The sequence below is a fragment of the Equus caballus genome, chromosome 1 (genome assembly GCF_041296265.1).
Source record: "Equus caballus isolate H_3958 breed thoroughbred chromosome 1, TB-T2T, whole genome shotgun sequence".
Taxonomy (NCBI): Eukaryota; Metazoa; Chordata; class Mammalia; order Perissodactyla; family Equidae; genus Equus; species Equus caballus.
In genome coordinates, this window is record NC_091684.1 from 104,249,346 (window position 1) to 104,265,030 (window position 15,685).

A 15,685-nucleotide genomic window follows, 5' to 3' on the forward strand; every position below is an offset into this window, starting at 1 on the left:
CAACTTTCTAGAAGAGGTGGCGTAGAATTGTTACAATTTTTTCATTAGATACTGGGTAGAATTTGCCAGTGAATGCCATCTGAGCCTGGAGTTTTTCTTTGTGGAAAGGTTTTTAAACCATAAATTCAATTTTTTAAATAGTTGTAGTTGTATTCAAGTTGTCTGTTTCTTCTTCAGTGAGCTTTGGTAGCTTGTGTCTTTTCAGGAATTGGTAATATATTGGTGTAAAGCTATTCATAATGCTCACTTATCCTTTTAATATTTGTATATTAGTACAAAGTAACATGTATTACTCTAGTGATGTCACCTCTCTCATTCCTTCCTGATATTAGTAATTCATCTTCTCTCCTTTTTTTCCTGATTAGTCTGGCTAATTGATCTTCTCAAAGAACCCACTTTTGGTTGGGTTGATTTTCTTTATTGTTTTCCTGTCTTCTGTTTCGTTTATTTCTCCTTTTAGTATTTCCTTTCTGTAACTTACTTTGTGTTTCATTTGCTTTTTCTAGTCTTTTGAGGTGGGAGCTTAATTTGGGAAATCTGCAAATATTTGGAAATTAAACAGTGCATTTCTAAATAACCCATGGGTCAAAGGAGACTCACAAGGGAAATTACAAAATGTTTTAAACTGAGCGTAAACAAAAATGCAACATATAATTCAAGACCTTTCTTTTTTCCTTATTATAGCCCTTTACTGCTATAGAATTCCCTCAATGTACTACTTTAGGTGCATACCACAGATTTTAATGTGTTGTATTTCATTTTTATTCAGTTCGAAATACTTTCTTTTATCGTGATTATTTAGAAGTGTGTTGTTTGATTTCTAAATATGTGGGGGATTTTTCAGTTATCTTTCATTACTGATTTCTATTTTCATTCCATTGTGATTGGAGAATACACTTTGCATAATTCAGATCCTTTTCTATTTATTAAGACTTCTTTTGTGGTCTTGAATATGGTCTATCTTGGGTAACGTTCTGTGTGTACTTAAAAGGAGTGTGTATCTGCTGTTGTTGAGCAGAATGTTCTGTAAATATCACTTAGGTCAGGAGCTGGCCTGGTGATGTAGTGATTAAGTTCATGCAGTCCACTTAGGCGGCCCAGGGTTCCCAGGCTCAGACCCACTCATTAAGCCATGCTGTGGCAGCATCCCACATAGAAGAACTAGAAGGACATACAGCTAGGATATATAGCTATGTACTGGGGCTTTGGGGAGAAAAAAATATATATATATCATTTAGGTCAAATTGTTGTTAGTGTTCAAATCTTTTCTGTCCTTGTTGATTTTCTCTCATCTTGCTATATCAATTATTGAGAGAGGGATTTTGAAATTTCTTGGTTTTTTTTTTTTTTTTGCTAAGGAAGGTTAGCCTTGAGCTAACATCTGTGCCAGTCCTCCACTACTTTTTTATATGTGGGTCACTGCCACAGCATGGCTGACGAGTGGTGTAGGTTCGTGCTCAGGATCCAAACCCGTGACCCAAGACCACTGAAGTGGATCACACCAAACTTAACCACTAGGCCACAGAACCGGCCCTAAAATTTCAGACTATACCTGTGAATTTGTCTATTTCTCCTTGTAGTTCTGTCAGTATTTGTTTCCCGTATTTTGAAGCTAAGTTATTAGTTGCATAAACATTTAGGTTTGTGTCCTCATAATGAACTCACTTCTTTATCATTATGAAATGACGCTCACTGTGCCTGGTAATGTTATTTGCTGTGAAATGTACTCTGTGTGATATTAATGTAGCCACTCCATTTGTCTTTCTTTCTTCAGTTTTCTTTTGATTAATGTTAGCATGATGTGTTTTTCTGTCTTTTTACTTTTACAATATTTGTGTCTATATGTAAAGTGCATTTTTTGTAGCAGTGTATAATTGGGCTTTTTTTTTCAGTTGGACAGTATTTACCTTTTAAGGGTAGTATTTGGGTCATTTAAATTTTATGTGATTATTAATATGGTTGTGTTTAAATCCACCATCTTTTTTTTTATTTCTCCCATTTGTTTTTTGTTCCCCATTCCTCTTTTTCCACCTTATTTTGGTTTAGTTGAGCTTTTTAATGTTTGTAATTTATTCCCTTTGTTAGCTTGTTAGATATACCTTATTTATTTATTTAAGTTGCTTTAAGGTTTGTTACTTGTGTTTTTAACTTATCTCAGTCTACCATCAAGTTATGTTGTACAACTTCATGTATAGCACAAGAACATAGCAATAATATGTTTCCATTTCCCCTTTCCTGGCCCTTCTGCTGCTGTTGTCATACATTTTACTTCTACACGTTACCACAAAACTTTGTTGTTATTTTTGCTTTAAATAGCCAGTTATGTTTAATTTTTTTAATAATAAAAAATATATTTTGTATTTACCAACATATGCTATCTCTGGTGTTCTTCATTCCTTTGTGTATTTGGTAATTTCCTTTTGCCTGGAGGACCTTTTTAAAACTTTTTTTTATAGTGTAAGTCTGCTCATGGTGAATTATTTTAGTTTTTGTGTGTTCAAAAAGTTTTTTGTTTGTTTTTCTTGAGGAAGATTAGCCCTGAACTGCTGCCAATCCTCTTTCTGCTGAAGAATACTGGCCCTGAGCTAACATCCATGCCCATCTTCCTCTACTTTATATGTGGGACGCTTGCCACAGCACGCCTTGCAAGCGGTGCTGTGTCCACACCCAGGATCTGAACTGGCGAACCCCCGGCCGCTGAGAAGCGGAACGTGTGAACTTAACCACTGCACCACCGGGTCGGCCCCAAGGTTTTTTTTTCCTTCTCTTTAGAAAGAAGTTTCTCAGGGTATAGAATTTTAGGTTCTGTCATGCAAGTCTCTATTTATCATGCTCAATGTATCCTCTACCTTCTTGAACCTGCTGTTTTAATGTCTTTGTCTACTAATCCTATCATGTCAGTCATTTCTGGGTCTGTTTCTATTCACCGATTTTTCTCCTTATTATGGGTCATAGTTTCTTGCCTCTGCGTATCTGGTGATATTTTATTGGTTGCCAAACTTTGTGAATTTCACCTTTTTGGATGCTGGATATTTCTGTATTTGCATAAGTATTCTTTTTTTTTGCTTTTCTCCCCAAATCCCCCAGTACATAATTGTATGTTTTAGTTGTGGCATGTGGATTGCCGCCTCAGCGTGGCCTGATGAGTGGTGCCATGTCCACGCCCAGGATCCGAACTGGTGGAACCCTGGGCCACCGAAGCGGAGCACACGAACTTAACCACGCAGCCACGGGGCCAACTCCTGTATGTGTATTTTTGAGCTTTATTCTGGGATACAGTCAGGTTACTTGGAAACAGTTTAATTCTTTCCAGGCTCTTTTAAGGCATTGTTGGGCAAGTCCAGAGCAGCCTTTAGTTTAAGGCTAATTTTGCACCACAACTGAACAGTACCTTTCTGAATACTCTACCCAAAGCCCATGTGTTATGAGGATTTCCACTCTGGCTGGTGGAAACAATCTGTTCCTGCCCCTTATGAGCTTTAAGAGTTGTTCCATCTACTCCTTTTAGTTGGTTCTTTTTCCATCCTTGTTATTTCCTCACGTGCACGCACTGATCATTGCTGATCATCACTCAGCTGAAGACTTGAGGAAACCCTCTGCAGATCTTTATGTAGCTCTCATTTCTGTACTGCCTGCAATCTCTAGCTCCCTTTGCCTTCCCAAACTCCCAGTTCTTTATCCTCAAGTCAGGGAGACTTCCAGGCTCTGTCTGCATTTCCCCTTTGCCCTGTGGTCTGGTAACTCTCCAGTCTGTAAGTTGGGGCGATCGTAGGGCTCACCTTGTTTCTCCTTTCTGAGTAGTCATGATCCTACACTGCCTGAACACAGTTACATGTCCAATGTCTGAAAATCTTTGTTTCATTTATTTTGTGCAATGCTTTAGTTATTTCAGGCAAGAAGGTAAATTTAGTCCCTCTTACTCCAACTTGGCCCAAATAGCATATTTTTGAGGTTTATTTATGTTGTTATGTGTCAGTAGTTCTTTCTTTTCTGTTCCTGAGTAGTATTCCACTGTATGAAATATTGTGATTGATTTATTCATCTGTTGATGGACATTTGAGTTTTTTCCAATTTGATGCTATTATGAATGAAGCTGCTGTACATATGTTGTGTAGATATGTTTTCATTTGTCAGACTTCAAAAAGATTTAACAGATTTTTTAAATGAAACTTGTCTTACTGTTAGTGATATTATGTCTGTTTAGACTATTTAAGATTTGTTGTTGTTGTTGTTATCATTTAAGATCCTCGCCGGGAATATCAGTGATTTTATTGGGCCATGGTAACAATGTCTACTCTGAACATGCTTCAGTTTTTCCAATGACATCAGTTTTACTTCTAGCTGCTGTCCATATATCGCCTCACATATCCTAGCTTTTAATTGCTTCTTATTCTGTGAGTTAGAAAGCAGGGAAATTTTGGTTATAGATTAATGAGACTGTTAGTTTGAGGTCTTAAGATAAGTTGAATTTAAGACTTAGGCCAACTGCTATTTTGTAGCTCTAAAATGCTTTTTTCTTTTTGAGGAAGATTAGCTCAGAGCCAACATCTGCCACCAATCCTCCTCTTTTTGCTGAGGAAGACTGGCCCTGAGCTAACATTCGTGCCCGTCTTCCTCTACTTTATATGTGGGACGCCTACCACAGCATGGCTTGACAAGCGGTGCCATGTCCACACCCAGGATCTGAACCAGCAAACCCTGGGCCGCCGAAGCAGAAGTGCGAACTGAACCACTGCGCCACCGGACCTGCCCCTCTGAGATACATTTTTGCTTCCATGGTCACTTCTGTCTTTGCGTGAGCCTGCTGGAGGTCTGACTTTTATGAAGATATCTTATATGCTGAACTTCAGATATCTCTTAGAAGAATAGGAAATATCAGCTTTTTATTTTGCTGAATTTTCTGTCCTAGGCTGTTCTTAAATTCTTGTTATATATTGCTTACGGTGCATTTTAAATTGTCACAGAACTTTTGGGGAAGGAGTCCACACATTACTTCTTAAAAGTGCAAAAGAAAAATAGCAGACGCAAATCCCCATGCCATACCTACCAAGAGATATTACATAGAGCTCTGATCGGTTTTAATAACATTCTTTTCTAGTTTCACCTTGAGCACTGAGGAGTGTATTGTTCCAGTCACTTCTGAGAAAAAATAATGGGACTATTCAATTCTGCGTTGTTTTGCTACATACGTCACAATGTCTTATTAATAGTTAGCTTGGTGTGGCCAAATGGTGTGAGAAGGTTAGGTGGCTGCCACCTGATTTCTGCCAATACCAGAAGGAGACGGCACTTTTTCTGGTAATGTGCGTTCATAAGCATTCAGATGTAGTGGTAAAGAAAGCAGGGGCTAGGGAGGCAATATATTTGTCTTTCGAGTCATGATTATTGATGGGAAAAAGAGGAGAAAAAAGAAAGGGAAAAGAATATGACGTTTTTCAAGTTTTTGCTCAGATAGGGCATTTGTTTTAGCAAATAGTGTGCTTCTACCTAGCTTTGGCTCACAGACAGACTTAGCAGTATGCAAATAGGCATCTTTTAAGGAACATTACCGGTTATACTGGTGAGGGACTTTTAAGCTCTTTCCCTATAATAGTCATGAGGATGATCTTGTCTAGAAAAATTTCACAAGAATGACTCTATAGTGAAAGGTGGCGTTACATGTCTGAGGAGAAAGAGAAGGGTAATTGTGGATAGGATAGTGACCTCCTTGCAGGGACATAAGAAATCATGATTTTAAAGCCTTTCATTTTTCTTTTTTTAAAGATTGGCACCTGAGCTAACATCTGTTGCCAATCTTCTTTTTTTCTTTCTTCTTCTTCTCCCCAAAGCCCCCCAGTACATAGTTAAATATTCTAGTTGTAGGTTGTTCTGGCTCTGCTATGTGGGATGAATCCTCAGAATGACTTGATGAGTAGTGCTGGGTGCGCGCCCAGGATCAGAACCGGCAAAACCCTTGGCTGCTGAAGTGGAGCCCACAAACTTAACCACTCGGCCACCAGGCTGGTCCCTCATTCTTCTTTTAAAGAACGGTTATTGGATATCCCACACCTGTTCTGCCACTCCTTACATCTGTGCCCTTCTGAAAATGGAAAGATTTTCCTCAACAAAACAAACTTGAACTGACTGACATGGCTATTTTTAGTTTTTATTTCAGTGTGAACTTTTTTATGTTTTGCTGCAGAAATATCAATATACTTGATAATGGGACATTGTCATAGACCCTGCTAGGGGTGTCAGATAATACATGGTACATGCTGGTATTACTTTTTCAAAATTAGCCAATTTTGAATTATGAAACATCTGACCCCCAAAGGTTTTAAATAAGGGATCATGGAACTATAGTGTATAGTTTCCATGGAACCCCACAGCGCCTCCCTCAAAGATTCTGGATTGGAGCCCGGAATCTATTGTCCTAATCAGTACTGTAGGTCAGTTTTTTAGCTTGGAAAGTTTGGAAAATAGAACCTTTAGCTGAATTGCTGACTGCTCATCCACTGGTTGACCATAATTACTTCTTAGAAGCTAGTTTTCCTACTTCTAGCCTCTCCCACTCCATTTCCTTAACTCTGTCTTCTGAATAAAAAGTTTTTTTTTTTAAAGCTGCCATCTTAAAGAGGTGGAATTTAGGAGACCTCAGTTCTAGCAGTTATTACTCTGCCTGCCACTAGCTGTGCAGCCATGAGTGCACTGCTTAGCCTCTCTGTGCCTCAGTTTCCTCACCTATAAATAGAAGTATTAAACTGGGTTTCAGATTATACCTGTATGCTCATATTACTCCATTACTCAAAGAATAGCAACTATTTGTTAGAAATAGAGTCTGTTAGAAAATACCCATAGTTTCTTTCTTCCTTTGTGGGTGACATTAATTATATTGATAGAGTGTGTCATACTTCGTTGGAATGCCAGAAAGATAATGTTCTGGCCGTTAATATGGACTTAAGAAAACAAACCTAAACAACTTATTTTTGAAAAGGTGATACTTGCACTTAGTAAGAACTTTAAAAACATGCAACATATATATTGGAAAGTATCCTCCTTCCACCTCGACTTTCAGTTCCTTTTCCCAGAGGCAGCCACTGTCCCCAGTTTCTTGGGTATCCTTCCAGAGATTACCTATGCATTTATAAGAAGATGCAACTTGAAACTTTTCAAAAAAATATATAGGAAAGACAGGTAATTACTGTAGCGAACACAAACAGAAAATGGTCTGAGAGCGCTAAAATCCTCATCATGATAGGTAGTTAATAGATGATGTTCCAAATTTATGGAAACAAGAGAAGCAATTAGTTTTTAAAAGGATGAGAGTAAATACCAGAAGAAGTAGCTAAAAGACACAAAAATGATTGCTGGAGTTGGCCTGCCGTCACCAGGATATTGCTGGTTTTTCTCACATGTATCTCTTAGCTCTATGTGTATATAATATTTCAAGGGAAATAAAAATTAATTTAAAAAGGAAAAAAGTAGAAAATACGAGTAAACAAGATGAAACAATATTGCGTAGTGTTATAGCCCCAGATGTAACCACTGACATATTTAGTTTATTCTCTTCCAGTTATTTCTATACTTCTTTTTTAAATTTTTTTAATTTTTTTAAAAGATTTTATTTTTTTTTTCCTTTTTCTCCCCAAAGCCCCCCAGTACATAGTTGTATACTCTTCGTTGTGGGTCCTTCTAGTTGTGGCATGTGGGACGCTGCCCCAGCGTGGTTTGATGAGCAGTGTCATGTCCGCGCCCAGGATCCGAACCAACAAAACACTGGGGCGCCTGCAGCGGAGCGCGCGAACTTAACCGCTCGGCCACGGGGCCAGCCCCTATACTTCTTTTTTTAATTTTTAAGAAAAATTGAAAGATCTTACACACACTCAAAAAGATAAATATGTGAGGTGTTGGATGTGTTAATGAATCCGTTGGAATTCTTTCACAAAGGATACGTATATTAGATCATCACGTTGTATGCTTTAAATATCTTAGAATTTTATGCATCAGTTATACCTCAATAAAGCTAAAAAAAAATTGAGAGTAGTACAGCAAACACCTGTAAGCTACCACATAGCTTCAACAATTGTTAACATTTTGCCATATTTGCTCTATATGTAATTATGTGTGTGTGCATATATATAAATTTTTTTCTGACTCACATGAAGCGAGTTGCAGATATGACAGTTCATCCCTACCTACTACTGCTAGCTGACTCCTACTAGCACACATCTCCTACGAATAAGGACAGGGTCCTACATAACCCCCATAGTATTGTCACACCTAAGAAAATTAACCCTAGTTTTCTAGTATCATTTAGTATTTAAGACAGGGGCTGGCCCAGTAGTGGTTGGGTGTGTGTGCTCTGCTTTAGCAGCCAGGGTTCAGGTTCTAATCCCAGGCACAGACCTACACACTGCTCATCAAACCATGCTGTGGTGGAGTCCCACATGCAAAGTCGAAGACTGGCATGGATGTTAGCCCAGGGACAATCTTCCTCACACCCACAAAAAATTTGTCATATTGAGTTTCCTCAATTGAGCCCAAAATGTCTTTTATAGTTGGGATTTTTTCTTATATCCATTTTGTTCTTTTAAACCAAGATTCAGTCAGAGTTTGTGCATTACATTTGGTTGTTATATCTCTTTAGTCCTTTTTAATCTAGAACAATCTCTCACCTTTATTTTCATGACATTGAACTTTTGAAGACTAGAACAGTTGTCTTGCAGAATGTCCACATGCACATATATTTTTTAAAATAACAAGAATGACCTTACTCGTACATATTTTTGAAACTTGTTTTTTTCACTTTACAACATTTTATGAATGTCTTTTCAGTTCCGCATTTTCAGTCGTACATACAAGGCTCTCCATATCTGAGCTTAACATGCTTTTGCACATTTCTTCCAGTGCTCTCCAGCACCGTCTTTTCATTCCTTGACCTCTCTGCCATGGTGTCCAGTCATCCTCTTTATTTTTACCCATGGTCCACCCTTAGACCAACACAATTAGCTCACATTATTTCCCTCACTTGAAATGGCTTTCTGGTATTGTATCTGGTTATTCATGCCACAGAATTTTAGTTTGTTGAGTAGTGGAAATTTAGTAAGACAGAAGGCTGGCCTTCAAGTCCTAACTTTGTGACTGACAAGCTGTATGACTTTGGCAGTCATTTCCTCTCTCTGAGACTAAATTTCCTCAACTATAAAATGAGGGGTGGAGTTAAAAGTCATTGAATAGCCGATGATTATCAAAGGATAAGTGTTGTAGAAAAGTAAGTACTCGAGTTCAGAAGTGGAGGTATATTCCTCTTGGCTGGTATGTATCATGGGTGTGATTGAATTTAAGCTGAATGGTTGTAAAGCCCACATAAAACAACTTATGTGGCAGGTTCTGAAAATTATAAGTTATTATATAAATATAACACGTTTAACAAACAAAATGGAGCGGGATACTTTGGGCGAGAGAAGGAGGGCTCTTCCGGGATGCCGATGGTGGGATTAGTACAGCATTTTACAGAGTGTCTCAGAACGTCAGCTGTCCTAATAGGGCTACTTGAAACTTTAAGTTGTTACTACTCTCAGTTGCTTTCTTGGTGGGGATAATTATGGATCTGATCTCTTCTCTTTTGTTCTTACAGCTCTATTATCAAGTCCTAAATTTTGGAATGATTGTCTCCTCGGCACTAATGATCTGGAAGGGATTAATGGTCATAACTGGAAGTGAAAGTCCAATTGTAGTGGTGCTCAGGTAACAATTAATTTTTCTTTTCAAAGCATGGAATTGCCTGGCATTACTTGGGAGAAAAATTGAGATATTGAACAACTGTTGTATCATTCCTTTATAATCTAATCTTTCCCAGAAGAGGGCCTGGAAGAAAATTAGTTGCTATTTCTCAATTGTGAGAAATTCTCAACCTTGTTAGGCACTTTCCTTTCAGACCCCAAAGGGCTCATGACTTTTCTATAAAATGTTTACTATATGAGCTTTATTTTTGGCACGTCTCTTAAGAAAGTCTTTCAATGTACTTTATTTTCCAGAAATTCTTCTGTTTTCTTACACACTTTGCTTTGATACATCAGGATTGATATTTAGTTGTTTGTTTGTTAGATTATATATCATCTCCATGAATTGAGTTTTTCTGCAGCATGTTCATTTTCTGCAGAAGCATCACTAATTATTTCCATGTTTCCTGCTGACCTTTAAATATCACTTCTAAATAGACTTCAGGAGTTTTGAAAGATATTAATGCCATCTCTTAAAGTGACAAATAATGCTGAATTTTTTCTCCACCAAATTTTCTTCCCTAATCTGGTACTCATACTCTTAGTGATTTAAAAACCTAATTTAGTAGCTCATTTTTGGATAATTACCACTTGGTTATTTAATTGAATCATTATAGTTCTGTCTTATTTTGGGCTTAATTATGTAAGCTGTCTCAAGTCTTTTCTGGAGATAATAGAGTGTAAATATAAAATAAATGCAATCATTAACGTTACCTAGAGTCTGGATAATAGTACATTACTCTTGACAAGATGAATTTGACTCCTTCTTTGTCATTACTAGGATATACTTCCAGTAACAAGTGATTGGAGGCACTGGATCTACAGTGTCTTGTACCTTACTTGTACTGTTACTCATACCTTAGTTCTGTCTTTATTAATGATCAAATTCGACTGTAATTTTAGAGATCCAAAGAAATGTGTGGATTTTATTAGCTAGGAAAGCATGAATAATGTACTGCTCTGGGAGAATAGAGACTTGGGTCTCTAGCTGTTTCATGTCTAACTATAGCCTTGGGCAAGCCCCCTATTCACTGAACCATAGTTTGCTCATCTATAGAATGAAGTGTAGACCTAGATGATGTCAGAAGACCTTTCCCATTCTAAAATTATGTGGCCCTGAGTTCTCAGACAGTCTTGAGTTCAGTGGAGAGCTTCAGTTTGTGAAGTGTTTGAACCTTAACAGAAGGAGAAGCCACACTAATTGGCGCTTTGGGGAAAGGTATGGAGCGAGGGTCCAGGAGGGCTTTTGGTGATTCTTCTGGGATTGTTTCAGATTGAGTTCCCTTCAGTGGAGATGTTTATGGACAATCTAATGACCTTTAAACTGGGGGTGTTGGAGTGAGCAGGGGACTAGACTAAGGATCTGCTCAACACATGGATAGTCCTGAAAATAGTCCAATTTGCTATAGCTGGAAAATTTGTGATATCAGTTGGGATTTAAAAGTGGTATTTGGCTAAGTTATTTGGTAGGTAGGTTGTTTATATACTAAGCTTTTCTGATTGCCAGTGTGGAATAAAAAAAAGAACTTGAGAGACCAGGACATATTAGAAGAGAATTTGGTCAAGCCTGGAAGGAACAGTCCTTAAAGAAAGGTAATTTACGTGATTGGGTGGCCAAGTAGGTGTTGCCTGGCTAGGGTTTCTTGTAACTTCAAGGGATCTAATTTTTCCCTGGAACCAAATATGCCTCAGAGGACTCAGGCCACCTGAGAATCTGCTTTTAGGACTTCTGTGAAGCCATTGGGGGTAAAGACAAATACTTTCTTATTATTTATTTTATTAACTGAAGTTTCGGGGAACATTCAAAACTGGTTTTTTCCTCTTTATATAACTGAAGTCAGTTTAAAAATATTTAAATGGTTTGTATATATCTTATAAAATTTACCATGATTGGTGTATTAAATTTAAAAGTATAGTTTAATCAGATAATAATGTTTACTAATAGTTATTTAATGTTTAAAAATTTTCCCCTGGTTTATTTAACGGTCCTCTCACTACACACTTTTATCTGTTTTTGATTGCCATCTATATCTGAACATTTAAATCTTTTTCTTTCTCATCCAACTTTCTTCCCTGAAGTCTAGACTCTTGTTTTCACCCTACACTGAACATCTCCATCTGGATGTTGACTAGGTACTTGAAACTCCATGTAATGAAAGTGAAATTTATCTCCCTTTCCCACAAAACCTGTTCTTTCTCCTATTTCTGTGACTGTCACTGCCATCCGCTCAGTTGCCAGTGTTAAAAATCCAGGAGTTGTTTTTGATCCCCTCTTGTGTCGTATCCAATTGGCCATCAGATTTGTTATTTTCCCTCTCTCTATTCTACCCTTTTATAGTTGTTCTCCCTGCTGTTCTGTTTCAAGCCCTCATCATTTCCTGCCTAGGCTGCTATAGTGACCTTTAAAAAAATGCTTTTATAATCAGAAAAAAGATAATATATTTTCGTTATATGAAATGTTGAAATCACACAAAAAATCTAGATGAAACTAAGTTACCCATAGCTCTGGGATGTAATCACTATTAATATTTTAGTCTCTTTTTTCAGGTATATTATTTCTTACGTAATTGAAGTAATTCTATTCGTGCATCCTTTTCTCAATTTTTTCCCCTTATTCTCCTGTTTTCATGTTTTTAATAACACTTTTAATAGTTGCCAAGTATTTAATTATAAGTAATAGCCTGGAGAACTGGTCTCCCAATCTACTTTTTATCTTTTCCAGTTTACTTATTAATTCAATAAATATTTGAATGTCTTCTATATACTCTAACTTTTGACTTGGTGTTTCTTAAATGCAAGTATGATTATGATACTCCATGCTTAAAATTCTTGAGTGGCTCGGAGGCACTTTAGCACAGAGAGAGTGGATCCTGCTGTACATCTTTGGTGCAAATCTCACCTTTGTCATTTTTTTGATTTATAACTTTAGGGCTTTCTAAGCCTCGGTTTCCTTATCCATAAAGTTGCGTTAATAATAGTACCTACATCATAGAGTTGTTCTGAAAATTGTTTAAAAAACCCCAAAAACTTAGAATAGCACTTCGCATACAATAAGTGCTCATAAAGAAGAGTCATTCAACCAGAGCAACTCAGCTTTTACCTGTTTTATTTATATAATTTTCAAACAAGGTTTTATTTGAACAAAGGATGTCACTGATTTTAATAAATCCATCAAAGTAAAAACTTGAAAACTACATATCTAGGATAACTTCTATGATATTTTCACCAAACACATCCTGTCTTCCTTCGGATCACTTTCTGTAAAAGGGAACTCTTTGCCCCATGAGGAACTTTAGCAAAAGTTTTAAGAATAAATATATACTGAAAATCCATGTTCCTTGTGGTTCCCAAATTTTGATATATATTAGAATCACCTGGGATCTTTACAAAATACTGACGCCTGCCTCCCATCCCCAGATATTCTAATTTAAATGGATTGAGGGCCGGCTCCATGGCCAAGTGGTTAAGTTCGTGTGCTCCACTTCAGCGGGCCAGGCTTTCCCCAGTTCGGATCCTGGCCATGGACCTAGCACCATTTGTCAAGCCATACTGAGGCAACATCCCACATGCCACAACTAGAAGGACCCACAACTAGAATATACAACTGTGTACTGGGAGGATTTGGGGAGAAGGAAAGAAAAAACTTTAAATGGTTTGAGATATGACCTTAGCAGTGGGATTTTTTTAAAAGTTCCCCAGGTCATTGTAACGTGCAGCAAAGTTTAGGAGCCAGGGCCTGCCCTGTGGCTGAGTGGTGAAGTTGGCACACTCCGCTTTGGCAGCCCAGGGTTTCGCTGCTTTGGATCCTGGGTGTGGACATGACACTGCTCATCAGGCCATGTTGAAGTGGCATCCCACATGCCACAACTAGAAGGACCCATAACTAAAATATACAACTATGTACTGGGGAGATTTGGGGAGAAAAAGCAGGAAAAAAAAGATTGGCAACAGTTGTTAGCTCAGGTGCCAATCTTAAAAAAAAAAAAAAAAGTTTGGGAACCACTGCCATATTCCCTTATGTAGAAGGACCAAAGTCTTCAAACAGAAGTGTTTGCACTTTGTAGTTATTCTGTATTGAATTTTATTCCCTGTCGATCCATTTTCTTCTTACTAAATCTACTGTAACTGAAAACTGGAGCTTGAGTTTCTGAAAATAGTACTGATGGGTTACTTCTTCATAGAAAGAAAAAATTCATTAAATAGTGCAAATATCTTAGACCTTTGAAGTACTTGGTATAAGGTAGAACAGGTGAGAGGTGAGATGACACTGTAGAAGTTTGTCCTCACTAATTACCATGGAATTGAATCCTTTTCTCATTTCTGAAATTCTTAGGCAAGAATGTCTGCTCTTGTCCTTGGGTTTCTTTCTTGTTTCTCCTTTAAAAATAAATAAATAATTAAAGTGGTAGCACAAGCATTATCTCCGTAGCTGACTATTCTTTGACTTGAGGAGCTGTTTTTCCTTCTTAATGGGTTGAAACTATAAGGTCATCTTGGTCTGTATCTTTGTAAATGGCAGAAGATGATGATCCAGCTCTCATTTGAATATTTGAATATGTTTAGCGTTTTCAGATGAAGTGAGAATAAGGGCAGTGACTATAAAGTTCATTCTTTTATATTCTATTTGTCACTTGAAATTTTAAAAGGTTAAGGAATTTAGTAACATTGCCCTTTTCAAAATTTAAGCTCCTTTGAATAGTAATGCTTGAAATGGAACTAGTTAGTGAAAGCTAATAACTAAAGAAAACTTTAATATAACTCAGTCTGAGGAAACCATATTTAGAGAACAGTACACATTTATGCTGATATATTTGTTAAGGTATCTCATATACTCCAAAGGTGATACTTTTGATTGTTTTGTGGAATATCTAATTTTGAAAGTAAATTTAATCTCAGGCTTTCTTTTTACTCTTATATTCTTCTTTCCCTCCCAGTGGCAGCATGGAACCTGCATTTCATAGAGGAGATCTTCTCTTTCTAACAAATCGAGTTGAAGATCCCATACGAGTGGGAGAAATTGTTGTTTTCCGGATAGAAGGGAGAGAGATTCCTATAGTTCACCGAGTCTTGAAGATTCATGAAAAGTATGTGCAAACTATATCTTCTCTGTTTTAAAATATTTTTATGCTTTATTTTTTACAGTATTTAATTTTGATAACCTAAAGATTAAGAAAGGGTGGGGAACTCCTAGGTCCCTCTTCCAATCCATTTTTATGAATGTCTGAAGGTTTGGTGAACATTCGGAAAACCAAATAGTTATTAATTTATTTATATCCCTGAAGGTTTTTCTTGGTTTCCTATTGCTTTCCCACTAAATCAGTAACCCAGTATATAACCCCCAAAAAGACATGACATAAAGATTGATCCTAAATAAAAGTAAAATCTTCTGATATAATGGATGAGGTAGCCTTAATCTTTCCAAAAAAAAAGATCTTTAAGGCATTGTAACAGACATTTCAAATAAGAATCATTTATCAACTTGTAAATTCCAAAGAAAATTTCTCAAATCTTAAGTTACTCTTTTAAATATAGTCTCTTGCCTTTTAGAATTGGAAAGGACATATGTAAAACCTTGAGAGTCACCTGGGGGTGAAGGTGGGGCATAACAGTGAGGAAAAGCTTTTACCTCTGGGTTTGTTTCCTTATCTGTAATATAAAGAGTTCAGGAAGATGAATCATGAGACCTCTGAGCTCCAAGCCTGTGCTCCCCTGTCCTACTGCATATTCCTCACCCCTCCCTTCCAAAGCTATGGTATTTCTAGGTTTGGAAAATTTGCAGAAGGGAAGGAAAGAAATGAAGGAAAAGGGAGGCGTCCTGGAGGACACAGAGAGCGCGAGTGAAACCGTGGGGGTGATTTGAGTATGATGAAGCCCTAAATAAATACTATCTTCTTCTTACCACCCTCTGAAGTATTTTATTTTCT

The 15,685-nt window shown here is 37.2% G+C and overlaps 1 protein-coding gene across 5 annotated transcripts in view; it reads left to right on the forward strand.

The window, feature by feature from the left end:
• Nucleotides 1–15,685, forward strand: part of SEC11A (SEC11 homolog A, signal peptidase complex subunit) — a 65,202-nt gene that overhangs the window by 37,856 nt on the left and 11,661 nt on the right. For 3 of the 5 annotated variants that reach the window (XM_005602764.4, XM_070230642.1, XM_023649460.2), the window contains 2 exons: nt 9,617–9,726; nt 14,696–14,845. In XM_005602764.4, the coding sequence (XP_005602821.1) occupies nt 9,644–9,726; nt 14,696–14,845 (233 nt within the window). In that variant the 5' untranslated portion in view covers nt 9,617–9,643. Of the gene's footprint in view, nt 1–3,107; nt 3,245–9,616; nt 9,727–14,695; nt 14,846–15,685 lie in introns of those variants that run through there. The other 2 variants (XM_023649456.2, XM_070230633.1) reach the window with 1 other exon arrangement.